The 25,174-nt window shown below is 44.4% G+C and overlaps 1 protein-coding gene across 1 annotated transcript in view; it reads right to left on the bottom strand.

Annotated features, from left to right (window-relative positions):
- CDH13 (cadherin 13) overlaps nt 1-25,174 on the bottom strand; it is a 1,002,245-nt gene that overhangs the window by 135,488 nt on the left and 841,583 nt on the right. The window contains exon 8 of the mRNA XM_070613929.1: nt 6,161-6,301. Within this exon, the coding sequence (XP_070470030.1) occupies nt 6,161-6,301 (141 nt within the window). The remainder of the gene's footprint in view (nt 1-6,160; nt 6,302-25,174) is intronic.

Below are 25,174 nucleotides of genomic sequence, written 5' to 3'. Positions count from 1 at the left end.
CAGTACACGAATGTTCATAGCAGCATTACTCACAATAGCCAAAAAGTTGAAACAGCCGAAATATCCATCAGTGGATGAATGGATAAGCAAAATGTGGTCTATCCATATAATGGAGTATTATTCAGCTGTGAAAAGAAATGCTACAACATGGAGGAACCTTGAAAACATATGCTAAGTGAAGGAAGCAAGTCATGAAAGGCCACATGTTGCATGATTCCATTTATATGAACTGTCCAGAAAAGAAGCCAGAAATACAAGGAAGATTAGAAGTTGCTAAGGGTTTGGGGAAAGGGGCATGGGGAGTGACTGCTAACGGGCATGGGGTGATAAAAATGTTCTGAAATTAGATAGTAGTGATGGCTGCACAACTTTGTGAGCATGCTAAAGGCCAATGATTGAACATTTTAAAAAGGTGAAATTTAGGGTATGTGAGTTATATCTCAAAAAAACACAATGGAATATGAAGCAAAAGTGATAAAGTTAAAGAATGAAATAAATAGATGTTATCCTGACATCATTCCGCATCAGATAATTCATTAAGAGGAAAAAGTAAATTTCTAACCTAAGAAATAAAATGGCTCCTTGATTGTTTGATAAACCTACTAATGAGGAGAAATGAATCATAATGAACACATTGGTAAAGATCTAAATTTCTTGTGATTTGACCTGCCATGCCAACATTGATAAAGATAATATAAAACTTTTGGGGGCTGGCCCCATGGCCGAGTGGTTAAGTTCGTGCGCTCCGCTGCAGGCGGCCCAGTGTTTCGTTGGTTTGAATCCTGGGCGCGGACATGGCACTGCTTATCAAACCACGCTGAGGCAGCATCCCACATGCCACAACTAGAAGGACCCACAACGAAGAATATACAACTATGTACCGGGGGGCTCTGGGGAGAAAAAGGAAAAAAATAAAATCTTTAAAAAAAAAAAAGATAATATAAAACTTTTAATATGCCTCAAAACAAGAACATGGATGACCACCACGGATGACATGGTTAACAAATGTCAACAATTTACACAAGAGCCTTTGAAATTATATAGCTCATTTGTATATTTGACAGAAACTTGATAGAGATTCTCTCAAATTTAACAATTCTCAAAATTTACATGCATTTTCCAATAATGAAATGTGTTGTGAAGGTGAAAAAAAATGTTTCTAAACTCTCAATAATACAGAGCAAGTTTCTATCTACCTTGCTAGGGGAAAGACTAGACTTTTTGTTTTCTTCCTAGAGGAAATGATACTACATAATTATTCTATAAAAAAAGAGACCATAGGGTTTGCAGTAAAACACGTAAGAGAAAAAGTATTACAGGGTGAATTAGGTGGTTAATTAATAAAATATTTTCATTATAAAAAGTTAATCATCCAAAGAAAAATAAGAATCTTGAGGCATCAAGGTTCTTGAAGACCTGACACTGGCTTTCAGGAATTGGAGACTGGATTCCAGCATCCACTTGAGAACTGAGTGTGAATACCTGCGGGTGGCTCGGTTTCCGCTTGCTGGCTTCCAGCTCGTGCCATTTATCTTCACGCCGTGGTGAAAACTGGAGCATTTACTCATCTCTCATCCTCCAGCTGGAGGACAGGACGTTTTAAGCTTTATGCCATTTTTATTACAGGTATTATAATGTTATATCTCAAATATTGAAACATTTATCTTAGAAAAAATTCATCAAATAGCCAAAAATATCCTGTTATTGTTTAAATTACCAATCACAATTTTAGGGTAAGATCTGAAAATTAATTGACTGAATATATGAAGAACAACTCAATTTAAAAAAATCTTATAGTCACTTACAAACACGTTCTTTTAAAATTAATAGAGAGTTTATTGATCCTCGTGACCTGGGGTTTATGTGAAAATACGAGTTATTCAGTCAGTATAGAACACAGTCAAAACCATGTTCTAGGCACAAATCAGAAGTCTTTTCTAAAAAAATAAACCATAGCTAGAGGAAGGGACAAGTCACTTTGATCTAAATGGGATTGAGATCCTCACCTACAATTCAAACTCTAGGCTAGGAGAGTTTAACAAGATTTCCCGAAATCATTTCAAAATACCTAATCTAGGAAAGGCAAAATTAATATTTAGTTCATGCCATGTGTAAAAACTACTAGGAAAACTCCCCGAAGACTCTTTACAGGGAGACTAACTCTTCTAACCCAAATTTTCGTGAAAGTCAATGAGTGAGAATTGATTTCATGTATCAGTAGCTATTTTAAGTACGACCTTGGTTCATCATATCCAATGACACTGTTCTCAACTTAAAATTATCTTCAGGAAACATTTGGTAAATACTGAATGATTGAGTGCCTCCTGGGAATGCAACAGAGAACAAGAGAGGGGTGGGCCTTACTTTCAGTGAGTTATAGTCAGTGTAAACAAACAAGAGGGAAACAGCAAATACTTTGCACTAAGAACTTACTTTTTAAAATAACCTTTAAAATGTCTCCCTCCTTAGTTCCCCTATATTACCAAGGGCTGCAATATGACAACTAAAGATAGTTGGAATTATTTCTCAGTCTCTCTTACAGAAATGGGAAGCTAAGGAAACGCAAGCAGAAGTCACTTGAGTTTAGGGGGAAGCTCTTTAAATGATGTCCACTTAGGTGAAATGTCCTCCTTTTCCCTTCTCATTTCCTGCTTCTTTCTTTCTGGTATATGGACATGATGGCTGGTGCTGCAGTGACTCTATTGTACCATGAGGCAGCTTTGGAGAAGGTAGAGAAGAAGGATGAAAGGAATTGGGGAAACTGATAATGTCATCTTGTCACCATATTGGCCTGGGACTGTCCACCTATAGACTTTTATGTGAGAGAAACTATACCTTTGTCTTGCTTAGCACAGTGTTGTTTCCAGTCTCTATTATTTATGGCCAACCATAACTTCTCTTTTCAACAGATTGTTGAAACATTAAAACAATGCATTTCTCTGGAGATAGAAGATCACGTCAAAAAGAATTAAAACAACCACCATATATTCCTACGGATTTCCTAAGAAATGTCCTAAGATATGTTGAAACTTGTATAAGACAACATCTCCTTGGCCAGCTTCCTAGACTCAAACCCAGATGACCACTATTTCCATTCTGGAGTGCCTGAACCTTGACCTTATCTCTGCAAGTTATTTCAGCTTCAAGGCCACAGCTCTGTCCTCTTCCTCCTCTTCCACACCCTAGAGACCACTACATTTGGGCTGAGTCCTCACCCTAACAGGCTTCTCTTGGCCTTTTTCCTTTCGTTCATAGTGACTCATTTTCCAGCTTCTGCCACCTTTCCTCCAGAATTCCTTCTCCTCTGGAACTCTAGGGTCTTAACCATATATTTTGAAGTGTTTGGGCAGGTTCATAGATTACTTTAAAGGAAAACAGCAGCCTTTCAACAGAGAGGGGAGATGGCTATTTAGTTAAGAATGTCAGTTGGTCTCTTACAGTTTAGAAAGATCCTCGTCATCATATCGTCATCTTGCTCATCACCCCCACCTTCCTCACCACCACCTTCCTCACCGCCACCTCCCTCACCGCCACCTCCCTCACCGCCACCTCCCTCACCGCCACCTTCCTCACCGCCACCTTCCTCACCGCCATCTTCCTCACTGCTTTATCCCTCCATCCTCATCACCATTGTCTTCACTACCACATTCTTAACTACCGCTATTCTCATCACCAACACTCTAGAGAATACCAGGTGACAAGCACTGTCTCAGTGCTTTTGATCATCAGCTCACTTAACATTCTCAAGAACCTAATGAGGTCGGCTTTGTGATCAGCCCCATTAACAGTGAAGAAAGGAGAATGTAGATGGTTAACATGCTCATGTCCCATGGCTGGTCGGGGGGGATTTGAATCCAGTTCTGGTACCAGAGCCCACCCGGTCACATCTCTGTTACACTCCCTCTAGCACTTCTGGTATCCAAAATGTGTGGCTCCCTCCACGACAACAAAGAGCATCAGCCTTTCAGGAGCATGCTAGAAAACTCTACTGTGAATTTAATTGATCCAATTGGACAAAGACTCCTTTGGGACATGTAATATCTAAGAGAAAGTGTTTGATGTACTTGCTTCTACCCATTCCTCTCGTTTTATTACTCACATCTCTATGCAAGTTGGGACATCAGCTCTGCCCTGCAGGAATCCCAAGCTTGTTGTCCAATGTCCATTGGAAGAGAATTTTTGTGCTTCTGCCAATATCCACAGGTGAGTAAATTTCCCATGATGCTACTCAGGGTCTATGACTTGACTTTAAGATCTACATGAAATTTTTCCTTAAATTCAGTGGTGTTAACAATAAAAATAGTCTCTCGCCCACAGTATTTAGTCCATGACTGGGCACACACTTCTTTTTTTCCTGAGTCACAGGAGCCCAATTCAGGGCTGAACTAAGGTAACTAATTAACCCCACCCACTTGGTAACGCTGGTAGCTCTTCTTATTTTAGATTGGGGTTACCTCACTTTTACTTTCATTACCATGTCTATATTGAATATTACAATGCGCCTTGAGTTGTTTTTTTGAAATAAGTTCACAAGAAATCTACAGATAAACCAACGTCCCCAGTGAACATTCTATGAACACCAGCTCAATAAGACACGATGAGGGGGTCCAGGAAAAATTCTCCCCAGGCCAAATAAGTGAGAAACCCTACAGCCCATACCTGCTCCTCTTAAACAAACACAAAGCATCTTACAGGTACTCAGAAGTCCTACAGGAAAAGAAATCTTTCAAACTATTCAACTTGATGTTCTCCACATCTGTCTGATCCTGAAATCCCCCCCACCCCCTGCCCTACAAGTCTGTACCTTGTGGAACTAATTTCTCGGAACACCATTTTGAGAAACATGGGAATAGTAAGCAACCTGTATTAGCAATTACAGGAATGCTGTCATGGGAACAATAGAATGGAGCCACATCAGCGACTGTGGACTCGGCTGTTTTGAGGTTGGAATCCCGAGTGCCCAAGACACCACCGGAGAGAGGGAGATTTCACCTCCTGAATGAGTCATGCAGGGCTGCTGAGGTGGAGACGTCAATGGGGAATGAGGAGGCCAAGAGGGCCCACCTGCCCCAAGCATCTCAGGTGGCCCCGGGGCTCTCCAGAGAGGGGTTGGGCAACTGCAAATCCAGACATGGGTCTTTTCTCTAAACACGTGGCAGGGTGGAAAACATCAAGAGCCAACGAGGAAGCACAGAGCTGCAGCTAAATGCCTGGCTCATAGGGAGCTGTGTTCACATCCCATTTCTGCTGTTTCCTCTGCCCATGACCTTGGGACAGTCATCTAGATTCTCTGAGCTTAAAATAGGCTCCCTCGTTGGTAAAAAGTGGTTAATGAAACCAACGTCGGACAGTCAAATGAGGCAACAGATTGAAGGCGGAGAGCCCCCTGGTGGTGGTGGAATGCCAGTAAAGGCTCAGCAGTCGGGAGGGGCTGTCATTACTGGTTCTGTGCTCTTGGTCAGTGAGAGGGGTGTCAAATCCTTGGCCCTCATCCTGATCCCCAGAGAAACCATGATCTTAGAACATTTCCATCAGAAGCACAGTGCAAATGACTTCCTAGTTTGGATGCAAATTCGGCAACTGAATGTAATCTTGGATACTCAGCCAGTCCCCAAACATTGCTCCACTGGAATAAATGGGAAATGACAACCATGATCCATAGTCATGAAAGCGTCGGAGCCGAGGATGAGGAATGCCTCTCCCAGACAAGCTAACTTGGGGGTTATTTATAAGCTCCTGGGCCACCTTGTTATTGCCAAGAAAATCTGCTTTCTTTTCTTGCTGCTGTTCCGTCTGGCCTCTCAATCTGTGCTTGCTGAAAAAAATTGTTATTGTTATGCTACGATCACAATGGGACTTGCATGACTTAGCACTAAATAATCCCGATAAAACTCTGAAAATGGCACTTCGGCATTAGAAGTTATTTTCTCATGGACTTTGACAAGACTCAATGCTTTTGTTCTCATTGGTATTTTCAGCTTTACAAAAAAAACAAACAGATAAAAATATGAGAAAGTATTCTAGCAAAACACCATTCTCTCTCCACAAAGGAGTGTTTTGATCTTGCAAACGGGAAGCCACCAGGGGCGGGGCTACGCGGAACTAGTATTGATCAGCAATCATGGCTGTGACAGCGAGGGCAGTGTTCAGCAGGGATTACCTCTTTCTTGGTGAATTTCGGTGAGTGATCGTTTTTGTCGTCGATCATGATTGTCGCCGTGGCCGTGCCCGTTAATCCAACATCCAGTCCAGCCATGTCCTGAGCCTCGATGATTAATTCATACTTGGGATTTTCCAGAGTCTACAAAGCAAAAACACAACAGAGAAGGTGGCATTAGATTTGGGTTTGGGTTTGGTTAGGTGGCAAGTGTGTTGCTCAGGCTGCCTCTCTGCCCTCCTCTGTGGAGGGCAGGCATCTTTATCAGCCATGACGCTTTCACCTATTGTTATATATGAGTGTTTGGAATCTCTCCGATACGAGGCAGTGACTAGGTAGACTGGAGGTGACTGTGGGGATGGACTCTATTTTCTGTCCGTATTTAAGGGGACATTTGATACCTTCCAGAATGTTTCATTTCCAGGGTTTGGGTATACATGGCACATTTGATGTTCACACCCATACATGTCATTTCACAGCAACCTCATGAAACTGATCCGGAAATGAGGTTAAGTTTGATGATGAGATTAGGACAACGATGGCAGCTCTCAGAACTCATCTTTACTGAATGATCTGATGAGCCAGGCATTGGATTACTGGACTTTTCAGAAATCATCGTCATTAATCTTTCCAAAAAGCATGTTAAATTGCATTTATTATTCCCGTTTTACAGGTGAAAAAATACCACCTGAGGTTTAGAGTCACTTGTATGGTACTTCTTTTATGTCATTCATAGTCATTTTAGTCCTTCATGTCATGTTAAATTTGGAAGAGTCTTTTCTTTTTTTTTCAGGTGAGGAAGATTGGCCCTGAGCTAATATCTGTTGCCAAAGTTTCTTTTTTTGCTTGAGGAAGATTGTTGATGAGCTAACATCTGTGCCAGTCTTCCTCCATTTTTGTATGTGGGATGCCACCACAGCACGGCTTGATGAGCAGTGTGTAGGTCTGTGCCTGGGGTATGAACCAGTGAACCCTGGGCTGCTGAAGTGGAGCACTTCAAAATTAACCACTACACCACTGTGCTGGCCCCTGGAAGATGCATTTTCATCCAGCCATGATCTGATAAATTTAACGCAAGCAATATTCCACTATTGTCTCTCAATGGACATAAGTTTTTTCATTTGAATATTTGACAGATATTTCATTACTGTGTTTAAACATTCAACTAACCAAGGGTCCTGACCCCAAGATGAAGAAGAGTGTAGTGGTTGGTAAATAACAACCCCTGCATTTAAACTGTCTTCCGTGCTGGATTTGCTTGTCTTGGTCGACCAGCACACCATTCTTCTGGTAAGGCAACACCCCACTTTTCCTTTGGGGACCTACCAGTCCCTTCTCCTCTGCCCGTGTGGTGTGGGTTGGATTGACTTTCCCCACCTTCTACTCTGACCAACTTTTGGAGTGAGCCCCGATTAGAAGAAGCCAATAAGTGCATGCCATCCTTGGGGCACAAGGACTAGTCCAGGGCAGGACCTATGCTTCCCAGTTGGGAGAAGGAAGTTCCGTGTCCCCATGGCGTGAACCTGCAAGCATTGAGGCAGGGAGCTAGATGAGCCATCCTACGCCACAGCAGGTGTGGGGTCAGGAGAGTCTGTCCAAAAATGAACCTAGCCTACCGAGAGAATTAGACTTGAACCCTGGAGAGAAAGAAATGTTGTCCCATGATTGCACTGGGGCCACTTCATCATGCCATGCCTTTGCCTATGGACTTTTCCGCTCATTTGGGCATTAATTTTCCTTAGTCACTTAAACCAGTTGGGTTGGTTTCATAATCACTCACACAGAGAGTGTGAGTTGACCCAACTTCAATAACAAAAATAAAAATAATTTTTGTTGTTGAAGGTCCTACCAATTGCAAACAGTCCCATCAGTACCAAGGCTTCAAGAGTCATTGTTTATACCAACCGATAATTAAGAAATACCACGGGAAGCAAAGAACAAAAACACAAGGGAGAACTCTGAGTTCCTTCCAAGGCCAGAAGTTTACACGGGAAATTTTAATAGCTCAATGCTAACTGCCTCCAACATTTTGAAGTAGTTTTAAAGGGCAGTTAGCTGTTTGCTCCTTAGGCACCTTCAAGTGGTTGTTTCTTGACAAGAACTTCTAACATAAGGAGTGGCAGTCCTGTCGGATGGGTTGGAAGGCTCTAAACTCTTAAATTCGAGAGGATGAGTGGGCTGCTGATGCCCTTCTTGGTCAGGGTCGCTTACAATGTTTTTTTTCCCCCAGCTTTATTGAGATATAATTGACATAGAACATTGTGTACGTTTAAGGTGTACAATGTGATGATTTGATACACGGATGTACTGAAAAGGAGCTCCACCAGGGGTGAAGGTCACACAATTCTGTAATCGCTGAGTGCAAACGATTTAAAACCAAACCCAGCTCTGGGCGGTTCTGGCTCTGCCTTGCTCAGTGGCGCTTCTCAGTAAAGGTGCTTGAAATGCCACCTACTCTCAAGCTGAAGCCGGAAACTCATCAGCCCAATGTCAGTGACTTTCTACTTAGCATCATTGACAAGTTGGATCAGATTTACCATTTGCCATTAATTCTGCAGCTCGACCATATAAAACCAATAAATTGGCCCATCTTCAGAAATCTTCCCTGAGTGTCTCTGGACATACGAACCATTAGCCAGGTCTAATTTCTTGTATAACATTTTTACTTTTGTAATAAAACATTGCATGTTTTTGGAAGCATGTAATCATGAAAATAAGAAATTATGTGGTTGTTTTTAATATCGAAGAGGTCACGGTAAACAATATCATTTTCCCCATGTAATATCATTTACTAAGGTAATTCCTTGACACTATTTTAAAAGTTCCATAAAACAATCATATGCATAATTTATAATTTACTTCATCTTCTATTATTAAGACCTTAGGTTATGTCTAGTCTTCTAAAAATTCTGAAAATGTTAAATAACATTGCAATAAACGTCTTTATTCAGGAAGCTTTCAATACATTTTGACCCTTTTTATTGGGAGGGAGGAAGACTGGCCCTAAGCTAACATCTGTTCCAATCTTCCTCTTTTTTCCTAAGGAAGATTGTGGCTGAGCTAACGTCTGTGCCAGTCTTCCTCTATTCTGCATGTGGGACACCGCCACAGCGTGGCTTGACAAGGGGTATGTAGGTCCATGCCTGGGATCCGAACCTGTGAACCTTGGGCCACCAAAGTGGAGTGCACAAACCTAACCACTACACCACCAGGCTGGCCCCCTGACATTTTTTTTTTTAATGATAGATTCCAAGAAGTGGAATTACTAGGTCAAAGAACATGAATATTTTAAGGCTCTTTATTCATATTTCAATATTGCTTTCCAAGAAGATCTTACCAATTTTCATATCAGTCCTGTCAGAATGTTTAGTTTATGATCCCAGGCATGGCTTGTCCCTAAAGAACCACTGATCTTGCCTATGAAGCAAACTGGGGGACGAGCATGACTTTATGATACCTGTCTAACTAGGATGTGAATTCTCACAGCATTCGCACTTCTCCAACTTGCAGCACAGCTTTCTATGGACACGCACTCCAGGCAGCTTCAAGCACTCACTGTAGTGGGTACGTGCTGCTGTGCCTTCCCAGTGTCCGTTCCTGCTTCCTTTGGCATCTATGCTATAATCCCTATGGGGGCATCACCTCTTCCTCACTCTCAGCACAGGTGGAGTTCAGATAGGGTTGACTCTATCCCTGATCTAGGAATGGTTATGCGACTCAGGCCTGGACAGTCAGGACCTCCCGCTCACACAGCCATGTGATGAGCACAAAAGCCAAGTTAGGCCACCCAGGATCGAAACTCAACTCCAGGACATATTTCTTTTAGAACTCTTAGGTAAAAGAAGTTCTCTTTCTGTTGGACTTGAAGCCGGTAGTGGCCACTTACAACCACACAGAGAAAGGCAGCCTGAGAAAGAAGACGACACGGAACTGAGGGGTAGGGATGGAGTTCTTCTAGCCTCACCTGACCTCTTTAGTAGTCATCCCTGAAGCCAGAATTTACCCCTTAGATTTTGTGAGTTCTATGAGCTAATAAATTTCTCCTTTCCTTAAGGTATTTAAATTAGATGTTCTGCGAATAGCAACAAGGGAGTTTTGACTAATATTGCAACTAATGCTATGATCAATTATCTGTTTATTCACAAGAAAGTGTAAGAGCTATCATATCATACTACAGTGTCACCATAGGCTCTTCAGAACAGCATCCCAATCACGTCATGAATATATTATTTTTCCTTTTAACATTTTCCCATCCACAGAACGATTTTTGTTTGGGCTGGAGAAAGTTATTATAATTTTTTCTTTCAATTGAATGTTATTGAACACCTAGCCTAAATATTGTGCTGGGTGCTGGGGATATAGGGACGGGAATGCAGGGTCCCTTTCTTCACGGAGTTCAGAGAAGTTTAGAGCCAAGAACAGGCATGTTCCCCTAGACTGCAGCACACTGGAGTCCCAGCTAGGCAGAGGGGTGCACAAATCCTTATGACAGCACAACCGAAGGACACATTGGCGTAACTCTCTTGTAATTTAACAAATTTTATGAATAACTCTAAAAAATGAACCAGCCAATTCCCATTTCCTGAAGTAAATAAAACTTTTTGATTGCAACGGGAAATAGCAGAAAACCTAGTAGAAAATCAATTAGACTATTAAGTAGATAAATTGTAAGGTTTCCGATGAAATGTTCTCAAAGTCTCAATTTTCTGGCCAACTTAAGGCTACCATTAAAAATGTTTTTATTATTGACAAAATATCCAATTATTGTAATGAAAATAGAAACTAGACAGTTATTTCTAAAGTGGAAAGTGAGGATTCTCCCTCAGCCCCATCTCCAAGGATTGTTAGTAGTCTGTTGTTTTCCTCCTTTTTCTATACATTGTACACACACACACACACATACATTTTATACACACACATATTTAAACAATGATATTCACACAGCTGCATAATTTGCTTTACTTTATCACTTTCATCTCAGTGCTTACAGATCTGTCCATTCTTTTTAACAGCTATACAACAGCCCACTGCATGGACCCATCCTACTTTATTCAATCATTCCCTATTGGATTGTCATTTATTTGAGTTGCTTCCAAGTTTTCTCTTTTAAAAGCATCTCTAAAATAAAAAGTCCGTTGGCCTATTAGGGTTGGGAGATTTTTATGTAATAAACATTATTGCTTTCACAATGACAACAATAACAAAAGCCAAATAACCAATGAGATGTAAGAGACCTAGAGAAAATGCCGCATGGGTCCCCGCGCTCCTGCACAGCTGGAACCCCTTCCATGCCCCTCGCACCTACTTCCCACTCCAGCTGTGCCTTTCCCGGGAAGTCTTCCCCTAAATCCCCAGCTCCCGTAGTCAGCGTTCCTTGAAATATACACACTCATACTCATTTCTGTACCGATCAGTAGTCTGATCTGCTCTGTTGTTGTCATTCTGCTGAAAAAGACTCCTAGGCAGCCCACAGCAGCCCCGTTCTCTGGGTAGGACCACTGATTCAGAAAAACAGACCCCAGTGGCCATGTGTCACGTTTGTCTCCCTTGCACTAATTGACTGATTCACAATTGACTCCCTAATCCCAGCCAGGACAACTGGATTCTGGGAATATGAAATGTGGAACATGGCAGCACAGAGATAGATGTAGGGCAAACCTTCTTGGCTCTCTCTGTGGTACTCCTAAGCCCGATAGAAGGATTTTTGCCTTCCTGAATGTTTTGGGAGGAAACTTACCCGCCTTGTACTGTCTCTGCCCTTCGGGAAGGCACTCTGTCTCTGGGAGATGGGACCTTCAGTTGTCCAGCTGCTCTGTCACTCGGGGAGTGAACTGAACAGGGGGCAGGAAGCCCCATTGTCCTCTCAAGGCCAAGCTGCACTCTCTGTGGAGGACTCTCACCTGATTTTTGTGTTTATTTCTCTCAACTGATTCAAGACTCAGAGGGGAGATGGGCGTGATCAGCTCCAATAGAAAGAGCCTCCAGGCACTGCTCTAACCGGAAAGATGCGAGCTCTGCCAGTGAGGTCTGGGACTACGTGGGCTCCTGGCTTCAACTCTTTCCTCAATTCTGTAACACACCCCGGTGTTTATTCAGGACATTCTTTTTGGCGCTGAAGCCAGCCAGAATCAGTTTTAGTTGCTTGCAACCAAAGGCACCTGTGGTGAAGCCAGTGTTACTTGTTCACCAAACCCTATTTCTTTTGACTCTGGGGCATACAGCTAGACCGTAAGACGAACGCGTGTGACAGATTCTGGCCAATGGAAAAGGGGCAGAAGTGATGTACTGGCATGACCTCTAAACTTCCCCTGTAATCCTGCATGTATTCTATTTCCCAAGAGGAAGAAGCCTGGAGCTCCAAATGACCACGTGGAGCAGAGCCCCTTCGCTGACCTGCTGTAGACAAGAAACAAGCCATTCTGTGGGTTTAAGGGACTTTTATTACTGTGCTTAACCTACCCTGACTGGTATGAAGTTGATATTTCCTGTTCGGTCTTATTTTGATTGCCCATTTACTATCTCCTTAAGGGGATGACAAAGTTTTCAAGGGCAAGGACCACACCTTTGACCCCCACGCCAAGCCAGTACGCAGCCCGCGAGAGGGGCGATTTACTTTCGTTATTGATAATGATGATATATTACTGTTTCCCTGAACTAAATTATACCTCAAAAGTCTGAGCGTATCAGTGGCATTTCCCAACCAGAGTCATTTATTCTCAGAGAATGGCTTATACTTTGGGGAGCTCTAGCCCAAGGAGATGGGATTTTCTTTTGACCAAGAAACACGCTGTGTCAAAAGTGGGAAAATTAAATTCGCTGCTCTGATTTTAGTTTAAGCTATCTGATCTGCAAGACATATCGAAGAGAATCAAGCCACTCTCCTGGCTCGACTTCCACAGTCATACATTTCTATTGCATTTCCTCCCTCCTCCTGGGTGTCTACCGGCTACCAGTTAATCTATAGCCTAGAAACGAAAGGAAGATGGTGTGTTTGCAGGAAAAAGCCTCGGGTGTATCTCTGAGGACACAGGCCTGGTTCACAGATCACACTGATTTGAAAATCAAACATTTCATCTAGGAAAAAAAAGAGTCAAACCGTGTCATTAAATATGGCACATAATCAATCACCGGACCCTTGATGTTTTACACAGCGACAGTGACTTCCACACGAGTATGCATTTAACGCAACATTTATCACTAATAACAAGCAAAATGGTAGCTGTGGGGGGAAATCAATGAGTAAACGTTACAGGGAGAAAGGCTTTGCCATCAACCCACACAGGACCCCATCCTTCTCTTGCCTTGTCTTAAACCGCTCTCCACAGCTCGCTCTACACTTTCTCCGGACTGGATTTCTCTCCACTGTACCCCACTTTTTCTTACTTTTGACCTTCCACCTCTACTCCTTCCAGGCTAATTCCTGCTCATTTGCTGGTGGTCATTCTTCACTGCACTGAAGCTCCATGAAGGTAGGGACCTCAGTCCATAATAGGGCAGCTGACGCTTAGGGAGAGACAGACAAAATTTCCTCAACTACTGTTCCCCTGGCTCCACCACTTAGTAGCTGAGTGATCCTGGTCAAGTTTCTTAAGTTCTCATTGCCTCCATTTCCTACCCTGTAAAACGGGGAGGATAATTATACTTCTGGTAAGTGACGGTTAGAAAGCTAACATAAAGTGCTAAGCACAGAGCTTGGCATGTGCAAATACTCAGTAGATGGCTGCTGTCACTATGTAGTAGAATCTTCGGAAAATCTTCTAAAGATCTGGCAAGAAATGAGGGCGGCCTCCAGGAACAGCCAAAAGGAACTCAGTGCTGCCAACAATCATGAACAAGCCCGGACGTGGATCCTTCCCCAGTCAAATCTCCTGATGCCACTGCAGAGTCTGGACAGACGTGTGCATTGCAGCTTTGGGACAGCCCATTAAGTGGAGGACACAGCCAAGCCATGTCCAGACTCCTGGACACAGAAACTGCGAGAAAATAAATATCTATTGTTTTCAGTCACTAAGTTTTGTGGTAATTTGTTAGGCAGCAATAAACAACTAATATAATTTTCCCCCAGCACTCCTCACAGTCTGTAATATTCTTGTTTCTTGATGACTTGTTTATTGGCCATCTTGACTCTGACCGTTTGAGCTCTGTGAGGTCAAGGACCTTGTCTTGTTTAGAGCTTTATCTCCCAGCTACGAATTCAGTGCCTGGCACATCATAACTGCAATAATTAGTCAATTATAGATATGTTTTTATAAAATAATTACATAGAGTGGTGTGCCTGAAAATGTTTAACAACAGATTCTCTTGATTTGTAATGTTTGTCAATTTTGGTGGTTTCATGGCTGATTTCAAGTTGCCAATACGATGTCATTGAGTGCATAGCTGGAAAGTGATATACACAATCAGTTATCATGAGTCTGTAGGAGCTGGCTCCAGCTTATAAATTGTTCTTTAGGAGTCAAGAAAAATCTATAAGAAGTCTTTTTCAACAAGACCCTTTGTTGTTTAACATTTGAACTATTGTTAATGAGAAATATTAACATGGGATTTATAGCAAAGATATAATGGAATTCACTTATTTATTTACTCATCAGCTTTACCCAGATAGGCTGAGCAAAGCAAGACTCCTTGCAATATGGCACCCAAGTAGGGACTACATTCTTCTCCAGGTTAGCTGCACCTGACACCTGGTCTATAAATATTGCAAACAGATTGGTGAAAACATTATCTGAAGCAGAACGAGTTGTTGTCTGTCTGGAGTTTGATTTATCCACTCTGGCCACATAACGCTGGGGATAGGCAGTCCATAAATCCAGCAGGAACCGCACACATTCCCTCATAAAATGTCCCTTATTCCCACTGCAGACAGTGAGTGACGTTCTTCCATCTTCCCACGAGATAGGGCGAGGCGGGTTTGACGTGTGTTTGTCTTTGGGCTCCTTTCACTCGCTCCTCAGTGCTAATGTGAACATTCATGCTCTTGACTGTCATCTGTTGCGTTTTCATTCCCGGCTGGCGTCTGGTGGGTGAGGAGAAGGCAGAGCTCATTTCCCCAGATTTACTGGTTGCTGATGAAGCCAGCAGGGTGGGGAAACACAGGGGAAATAAACACTGCCTCTTAGACATATGCAGGTGGGACAAGCCCAGTGATAGATTTCAGGTTGAGGGACACCAAAATCAAATAAAACATTTCCAGGTGAAGTGTACATCTTCCGATGTTACTGATGAGTTACAGTAAATAAACTGCCGATGGTGTTCATAGCATGCTTGGAAAAATCGCCCCTTTCAGACCCAAGGCGGCAAATATTTGACATTCAGGGTGACTCCACCGAAACATTTATATAATGTCTACTGGGTTCAGGTAACTCTGCTAGGATGTGATGAATGATACAGACCCTGCCTTTGGTGCATTTGTATTCTAGGTAAATGAACAAAAAGCTAGTATGTCTATATGATCTCACTCATAAATAGAAGACAAAAACAACAGCAAACAATCACATAGACACAGAGATTGGATTGGTGGTTACCAGAGGGGAAGGGGGGAGAGAAGAGGGTGAAAAGGGTTATTAGGCACAAGTGTGTGGTGATGGATTGTAATCGGTCTTTGGGTGGTGAACATGATATAATCTACAAAGAAATCGAAATATAATGATGTACATCCAAAATTTATATAATGTTATAAGCCAATGTTACCACAACAAGAAAAAAAAGCTAGTATGTAAGGTACGATGAGATGAATGTCTTTGGAAGTGGACCAATTAAGGTCTATGAGAATGCGGTCAGAATATGGGGTGCTCGGGAACGCAACATGGGGGTTATTTAATTTACTGAACATTTACTGAGCACTTACCACGCATTAGGCATCCTGCTAGATAGTAGTGGCAGGTGAAGGGAGCCGAATCTAGTGCTAGATAATTCCCCGATGCTTTCAGGAGGACGAGATGGGAGTAGGAAGTGCTGTGGTGTTAGAAGGGAGAGGCCACCTGAGCTGGACATTGGTGGGGGGCCTAAGGGGACATTCCTGCAGAAGAGAACATCCCACTACAGGACCAGAAATGGGGTCTTGACGTGGAAGTACATTTCCATGGAAAAAGATGGGAGACTGTTAATCCTAAAATGCTATTAAATGCAATCATTCAATAAGAACTGAAGGCTGATCCTGATTTTGGTCAGGACACTGCAGGAACAACAAGAAACATGGCGTATATTCCCCACCTTCAAGGAACTCGCAGCTTGGCTGAAGATAGAACACTGTCAGCGGCCCCACAAGGCACTAGGCGGTATGTGCTAAGTGAGTTTGTACTCAGTAGGTTCAGATGCGAATGGTGCAGCTGGGAGGGGGCTACAGTGCCTCTGAAGGGGCTTCGGGTTAATTAAGGCTGGAGCTGAGCTTTGAAGGACGGGTATGAGGGGAGAGAACTCAGAGGGAGGAAGGGCCTGGGAACCAGCATCGAGGTGGCCAGCTGGCACAGGGGCACTGGTGTGGGTAGAGTCGAGATTTGTGAGGTGAAGAGATGAAGCCCATTCGTTCTTGAAAGCACCTCAGAGATCACCTAGTCCAGCCCACCTTCGAGGAACTCACGGCGTGAGGAAACAGAGGAAGGAATCCCAAGAAGCATATGGCTGCTTAGGGGCCGAGCTGAACATGCTGAAGGATTTCTTGGTTTTATCTGTTTGTTGGAGACAAGGAAGTACAGACCCCTAAAAGTTGAAGTAACATCAAATGTAATTAAAGTGCTCCTCTCTATGATTTTTATATATTTTCACAATCCACAGCTTACCACGTCAGCCTGTTTGTTCTAACCTTTTGGCCCTGAACTGTCATAGCAACATTATGCCTGGTATACAGTAGGTGCTTACGACACACTGTCCGAGTCAGTGATTCTCCCACTTGCCTGTGTCAGAGACCCCTGGTGGAAGCATTGAAACACAGATTTCCAGCCCACTTCTAGGGCTTGTGATTCAGAAGGTCCAGGGTGGGGCCCGACAATGTGCGTTTCCGACAAGTTTCCAGGAAATGCTGGTGCTGCTGATCTGGGGACCACACTTCAATTATTGTCGTTGTGAAGGAACGTTTGAGTAAGAGTAGGTCAACGTGTACCCTTATATGTTTTTATTTAAAACTCACCTGTTTATGATGCAATTTAAATGAAAAATAGAAAACATAGTTTACCAAAGCTTCTCTCTCTGTGAAATTTTCTTTTTTTTCCCCTTTCTAGAAAAAACGTACTCCCTCTAAGACACCAAACAGCCCTATGGTTGCCTCTTCAGCCTGCTCTGAATCGTCTTCTCGAAGCCCCCCTTTGGATTTCTCCACCCACCTTCATGGGCCAATAACAGAACACGTTATCTTCCCTGCAGCACCGCCCGTCCTCCCGGAGGCATCAACTCAGGTTGTACGCCAGGGAGATGTCCTCAGCTCTTCCCTCTCTTTCACCTCAGACAGCTGATCACCAAGGACTACTGATTTCTCCTCCTCGACCGCTCCTGAGTTGTCCTCTTTTTTCTATCATCTCTGCTATCGCATGACTTTGAGCCCTCGTCTTTTCTCATGGGAGTTACTGCAATAGTGTCCAGACTGGTGCCTCTGCTACCTTCCAAAGCACTCTCCACCCCAAAGCCAGCCAGAGTGAGCCGTCTAAACTACCATCTGGCTATAGGGCCCTCCTCAAAATGAGTCAGTGGCCCTTCAGTGCCTAAGGGATAATATTCAAGGTCCTCAAGCAGGGAAGACACACTCAGCATGGCCTGATCTCCCCATTCTCCTCACTCACAGTGTTACATCCTCACAACACGGGGCTATATGCAATGTCACTGTCTTGAGCGCGTCTACTCCTTCACACCTTTGCTCACGCTGTGGCCTCTGCCTGGGAGGCCTTCCCTAGGCATGCTTTCTCCCCTCTCCCCACCAGCAAACTACTACTTGTCCTTATAAATCTTCCTTAGATGTTGCTTCCCTGCTCTTGCCAGAGTTGCTCCTTCCTCCTCTGTATTACCCCGTCTGTACATTCTGGTGGATGCTTTTCCCTTGGGCGACTTAAGCACACAGCGATTTTGTCTTCTCATGTCTGTCCCTGTGATTATGCTGTGAGATGCTCAGGGTCAGCTGCTTGTGTCAAGCACAGTGCACAGTGGAGCTCTAAATGCTGTCAAGCTTTTCGCCCTAGAAGCTTTCCTACCTTCTGTGGCAGGCAGAAGAATGGCCCCCAAATATGTCCATGTCCTGATCCCTGGAACCCATTAACATGGTACCTTGTGTGGCCAAAAGGGACTTTGAAGATGTGGTTCAGTCAAGGATGTTGAGATGAGGAGATGATCCTGGATTATCTAAGTGGGTCCTGAGTAATCATAAGGGTCCTTCTAAAAAGGAAGCAGGAGGTCAGAGAAGGTGATGTGACAATGGAAGCGGAGAGAGAGAGAGAATTTGAAGATGTTACACTGCTGGTCTTGAAGGTGGAGGAAGGGGTCATGAGCCAAAGAATGCAGGTGGCCTCCAAAGGTCGGAAAGCCAAGGGATCAGATGCTTCCCCAGACCTTCCAGAAGGAACCAGCCCTGCTGACACCTTGACTTTACCCCAGTGGAATTAATTTTGGACTTCTGACTTCCAGAACTGTAAGATAATAAATATGTGTTGTTTTAAGCCACAGATTTTGCGGTCATTTGTATTGGCAGCCATAGGAGCCTAATGCACTGTCTCTGGAGAGTGCTCCTTGGGTGTCTTAGAGATTTGAGATGCTCACCAGCCTCCCAACTCCGTGTGGTGCACAGTGTCACCAGCTGCCACCTTCATTTCACTCCCAGCTGCTTCCTTCCCAGGACTGCCCATCTTCCCAGAATAGCATCCCCTGTCTTTCTCCTGGAAAATATTTTGTTTTCAAGCCTTTGAAGTGTAATGTCAACCAGACCTTTCCCACAAATTCTGTCTGGTAGGAAGATGAATTTCCTCCCACCTACAAAATGGCAAATACCAAATCAGTCTATTGGGGAGTGTTCTCTTCAATGTGTGTGGTTTGCAATATGTCAGTCACTGTCTGAGTGTTTATTATAGCCCTTGATGGGGGCAAGGATGCGGTCACTGACTCATTCCTGCTATATCCCCAGTGCCTGGCCCACTGAGACACGGAGGCCCCAAATCACTGCCTTTATGCGGCCATTGGGTTATACTCTTTGAAAATAAATTGAACTAATTCGAAATCCCCCTGGGGGAAAAAATCACACAGCCAGTGCAGTGCCTGGTACTCTCTGTTAATGTTTGATGAATGAATAAATCAAGGGATGGTGATACTGATTACTACACAGGAAACTTGGCCTCAGGGTTGCCATTCTGGGTTGCAGAGGTTACTGCTCCAAAGGCAGGGCCTGAGCAGGACTGGACAGGCTAAGCTGGTGTCTAGAAGGCCAGGTTATGCCCAGTAGGGTAGGGTGACAAGGCTCTGGCTCTCCAGGAGGGAGCAGGGAGAGTCCTTCCCCTTTGGAAAGGCGTCCATGCCCAGGGAGTCTTTGCGTGCTCTGGGGCTGTTGGACTGGGCTCTCCTCCACCTCACGGAAGACACCCCATGGCTTGTTCCAACCCCACGCTCAGCACTTAGCCTGTTGCACCTCCCAAGTGTATAAGATGGAAGGGGGGACTAACGAATCCAGTGGGGAGGTTTGGGTGGGAATGACCTCATAGAAAAAAGAGGGGACGGGAGGATGTTGCTCAGATGAGCCTCAGCAGATGCAGTTGGGGGCTGTCTCCAATGACTCTGGGGGGCCATATTTGCCACAGTATAAAATCAGGAAACCAGTATTCCTGTCATTTGCCAGGCGCTCTCCGAAAGCAAATCGCTTTCCTTGGGTTTCGCTTTATTACCATCTAAAATGTCATTCTCTGTATGGGTAATAAAAGATAATACGTTTTATGGTGGCTCCTTATGTTAAGGTTTCACAAAATCTGTTATTAAATGATCTGCATAGACTCTAAATGAATCCTACTAGGTTACATGGAAGAGCAAGGTGGTTTTTTTCCTTTCTTCTCCCTCAAATCAAGTGCAGCTAGAAGGGAGCCACTCTCTGCATGTTTTCTAATCACACAGCAGAAGGTAATGCTTTTAAGGTCAGACTAAAAATTGCGTTCTGCTGTGTAATTGGCTTCACAAAGTTACATACTGGTCAAAACGTCCAGAAAATTCAATTACTGACGCCTAATGACAAAAGCACATGAGCCCACCGAGGGTTGGAGGATGTTTCTAAAATTAGGTCCTGAATGCCTACCACTTGGAGCAAGTTTAGCTTTACAACCTTTGCCTGACATGGGTCCTCTGCATGTTAATGGCCTCTGCCATTAATTTCAGGCACTTAATCAGTACACATCCTCGACTTAGAAAAGTGCAGTCAAAGTGGGTTTTGTCAAGCCTGAGTTGCACACTGTTTTCCAGAATCCACTCCCATTCAGATGTGGTCTAATCAAATCTGCCTTCCAAGGTTACTTTTAATCAGTATTATATGTTTTTCCTTAAGTCAAATGCATTTATATGCAAAGCTTACTTTGGTTTAGAGATCTATTGCTGGTAATAATTCCAGGTAGCATAATAATTCCTTTGGAAACAAAGGAGCCCACTTCGAGAGCAATGAATCAGCAAATGGCACCCACCCACTCTACCCGTGGACAGGAAAGCAATTCAAGACTCCACCTGACTTTATGCTGTCATTGGGCAATACTCTTTGAAAATAAATTGAACTAATTCTAACTCATCTGAGGAAAAAAATCACACAAGATGGATTCCAATTATGCCTCTGCTGTTGTTCCAAAAGCAAATTCATATACCAGGGAGAAAAGGCAATGCGAATAGCCCAGCCATGGATTATTCTGGAAGGCTCCCCTGTCGATTTCACGCTTGGCGCAGTCAGTCCTTTTGATCACCTTCCTTCAGCATTATTTGGACAAGACCATCGAATGCACTGTGCCCCCCCCCCCCCCCCCCCGCCCTGTTGGCACGAGGCAGCCCTTTTGTGATCTTGGCTCTCTCATTCATTTTGTTCTTGAAATTGTCTTGGCTCTGCTGACAAGAGCTAAGCCTATTAACACCCTTGAATGTTACCCGAGCAAAGAACAAGAAGTCAAATGTTACGACTTAACATTTGATTTTGCCTCTTGCCGGTTCAGCCATGCAGACAGACAGAACATTGATAAAGATGAGTGTGTTATCTTCACAAATAATAAAACCCACAAACATGCCCTCGGAGGGCTCCTTTCCATTTTATTTTTTAAAAAATAACAATAAATAGGGGTTTCTGTGTTCTCTCCAGCTCCTCTCCGGAGTTATTTTCAAAGTGGAGGGAATTGAACTCTACCGCCAATCTCTACGGGAGTGGGGAGAGCATCCTAGTACCTCAACTCCTGTCCCAGTGGAGGGACAGACCTCAGCCCTGGGAGGAGAATGTACTTCTGTGCCTCGTGCTTCCCTCTGGCTCTAACCTCAACCTATCGACCTCTCTGTTCCAGTCCACAGGGGCCCATTCTTTGCCAGTCTAGCTGGGTTCCACTCAGATCCTCTCTCATTATAATAATCATGGCTACATCCATTGAGTGCTTACTGTATGCCAGAAACCATGCTCAAGCCTTTGTGTGAATTACTTCAGCTGATCCTCATGATACCTGGGAGGTGGGTGAGGTTGTTGCTCCCAGGTACACGTGAGGACTCTGTTGCCCAAGGACACACAGCTCGTATGTGGTAGAGCAGGATAGGAGCCCAAGTTGTTGGGTCCGTAGTATACACTGTTAATTGCTACACCCTAGAGCCTCTTGTCACCTACAGAGTAGACCAAAGCCTGTCTTAGTGGTGGCCTAGGGATTCCATATGGGAGTCTATTTCCCAGCTGTTCCCACCAGCCCTGTACGGCCTGGGCTGGGATGGATGGGTGCTTTTTTTGCATAGGTTGCCAGTCATGGGCAGCTCAGAACAATCTCCACCAAGTCTCTAAATAATTGCCGTCTTTTTGGAGACCCCATTTGTTCCCACAGCTTCAGTTCTCCCCACCCCTATTGATTCTGACAGCTTCAGTTACCACCTGTCTCTTTTATGTCCAAATCTCTCTTAATTCCCAGCTGTACACTTCTAACTACTTGCTTGACGTTTGCACCTGGACGTGTCACAAGCACTGCAAACACAGCCTTCACAGAGCAGGCTCAGTACCTTCCCCGCCCAGCCCACACCTTCCCGGTCCTGGTCAATGGTGTCACCTCCACCCAGGCAACTAAACTGGAAACCCCTGGTCTCCTCTCTCGCCTTCGCCAATTCTCTCTGAGTCCATATTACCCCCATCCTCACTATTCCCACTGCATCTGTCTTAGTTTGGGTCACGGTCACTTCTCACCTTACTGCTATATCCTGAGATAAGTAGAACACAAACTTGGAGCAATTTGGGGAGGGGTTATAAGGTGCAGGAAGGTGGAAAGAGGTCCAGGTTACCAGCATCGTGCCATTGAGGGAGGAAAGACCACCTGGGCTAGCCCAGTATATGGTGTACCTGAAGTCGTGTCCATTGGCTGGTGAGAGATTTCTCAGGCTGACTTCCTACGTGCAATATACAGGCCCCAGAGCAACTCAACATCATACAACTACATCCTACAGGAGCCCCTGGACATTATTTAAGGGATTACGTGGGTGGTCCATTCACTTCTCCATTTCTTCACAGATGTTGTTCCCTTTGCCCAGAATGTAATTCTCTACACTCAAACTTGGCAAATTTCTACTACCCTCAAATGTCCATCTCAAATTCACTCTCTCTTTGAAAGCTTCGCTGAAATTGCCAGAGTAGAAAGATTGCAGAAGTATAGAGAGTACACAGCTTCCTTGTAGCACACATCACGATTTGTCACCATAAACCATGCATCTCTGTCCCTTCCACCCCGCTGTGAGATGCTTGCAGGCAGGAGCCATGTTTCAGTTATTTGCTCCTGCTAACTTGTGGCAGAGCGAAAATAGCGTGGACTTCAAAGCCAAAATAAAGAGACAAATTTCAGCTCTGCTTTGTAACAGCTGTGTGCCCGTGGACAAGTCATACCCTCTGGTGCCCAGGTCCCTCGGTTCTGCAAAAGGATGCAATCACACCTTTTTTCCAGGACCATTGTGAGGACAGAATAGGATAAGCCCTCTACATCACCAGTCATGTGACCTGGCACACAGAATGAACTTAGCAGGTGGAAGCTGTCGTTAGCAGTCAAAATCACAGAATAGTTGCTTAGTAAATCCTGAACAGGTACATGAGATTTGAAACCAAAGCAACTAAGGATGGAGGCTCCTCACAGTGAAATGAAAGTTATCTCCACGGCCTAGAGTATGTTGGATGGTGACCTCCCCAAAAATACGTCATCTTCTAACCCTCAGGACTTTGAATGTGACCTTATTTGGAAAAAGGGTCTTTGCAGATGTAACTAAGTTAGGGATCTAGAGATGAGATCTTTCTGGATTTAGGGTGGATTGCAAGGACATGTGCCCTCATAAGAGACAGAAAAGGAGAAAACACAGACATAGAGGAGAGGATCGCATGAAGATGGAGGTAGCGACCGGATGGATGCTGACTCAAGCCAAGGAAGCCCGGAGCCACCAGAAGCTGGAAGAAGCAAGATTTCCGCCTAGAGCCTGCAGACGGAGCACGACCCTGCTGACCCCTTGATTTTTGACTTCTGGTCTCCAGAACGGTACCAGGATAAATTCCTGTAGTTGTCAGTCACTCAGTCTGTGGTAATTTGTTACAGCAGCCCTAGGAGATGAATACACCTGTTGAATGCAAACTCTACCCGTGGTCCTTCTGCTCAGGGAATGGAGCACGTGCCTTACGCTTAGTGTTCAGGCTGAATACCCAATTTCACTGACGTGGTGGATTGGGGGTTTAGTTAGAGAGCTTGGGAATTTTACATATTCAAGAGAGAGCTCAGTTTTCAGGGAGCTACCTCAACTATGAGTTCCACTCACATTGTCTGTCAACACACTGTCTTATGTTAGCAGTGGCTCTGCCCAGTGGTTTGGGTAGATGTCCCATGGCAGGGAGGTGAAACACGCCCACTGCGGAGAGTCCCTGGCTGCCTGCCCAGGCTCCTGTGTGTCCTGACGGCCCCCACACACAGCGTGCCTCAGAGCGGACAGCAGGGGTGGGAAGAATCCATTTATTCTTTGATGAGAAGACTGGGGAGAATTCAAGAGGGGAAGGTAGACTCGTCATTAGCCGTTCGTCTCAGACTCTGAAGGGAGAGGCTGCTTCAGAAACTTGCAGGGGGAGTCCACTCATTTCACGGGGGATTCTAACCACATGAGTCTTCAGTTGCTGGCACAGTGTCTGGGTTCTAGATGGGCTCAGAGAATTTGTGTTTCCCAGAACACTGGTGTGATCTTCAGGAGAAACGGAACTTACGAGTGGTGTGATTTTCAGACAAGTCATTTTGAGCTCTCAGCCTCAGTTTACCTTCAACAAAATGGGGGTGGGGGTAGTGTAAGTGAATCCAAGGCCAGCTTTAACAAGAATTGACCGTGATGAAGACATCCAGCAAAAGTTCACATGTATTGCAACTCTGTACGTGATCTACACATCACACACAAGATGCCTGCAATGGAATGATATCCCCCTAAACAGAACACATGTTTCTAAAGACGAAAACACAGGTTACAAAACATGATATGACATCATGCTGTGTGAAAAGAAACATTCCCTCTTTATGCACTGGGGCAGGGGTAATGCTATGTCTTCACCCAGCTCGTTTCATCTTCTTCCTGAGCACACATTTCGCATCCCCTTGCTATTTGGAATGACCACATTACTGTGTCCTAGCCAGTGGAATGTGGGCAGAGGGATGTATGCCACCTCCAAGCTTAGCCCATTGAACCTCCTAGGATCAATCCTCCACGTTCTCTTCTTCTGTGGCTGCCTGTGGGGCCACCTGTTGCAGATGTGGTCCCGCTGATGGAAGAAGCTCTGTGGAATGGAGCTCCCGCCCAGCGTTTGACCAGTCTCACGGCACTGTGATCTGAGCGGGCAGTAAC

Source organism: Equus przewalskii, chromosome 3 (genome assembly GCF_037783145.1).
Source record: "Equus przewalskii isolate Varuska chromosome 3, EquPr2, whole genome shotgun sequence".
NCBI classification, from domain to species: domain Eukaryota; kingdom Metazoa; phylum Chordata; class Mammalia; order Perissodactyla; family Equidae; genus Equus; species Equus przewalskii.
This window is presented reverse-complemented; position numbering and strand designations above follow the sequence as displayed.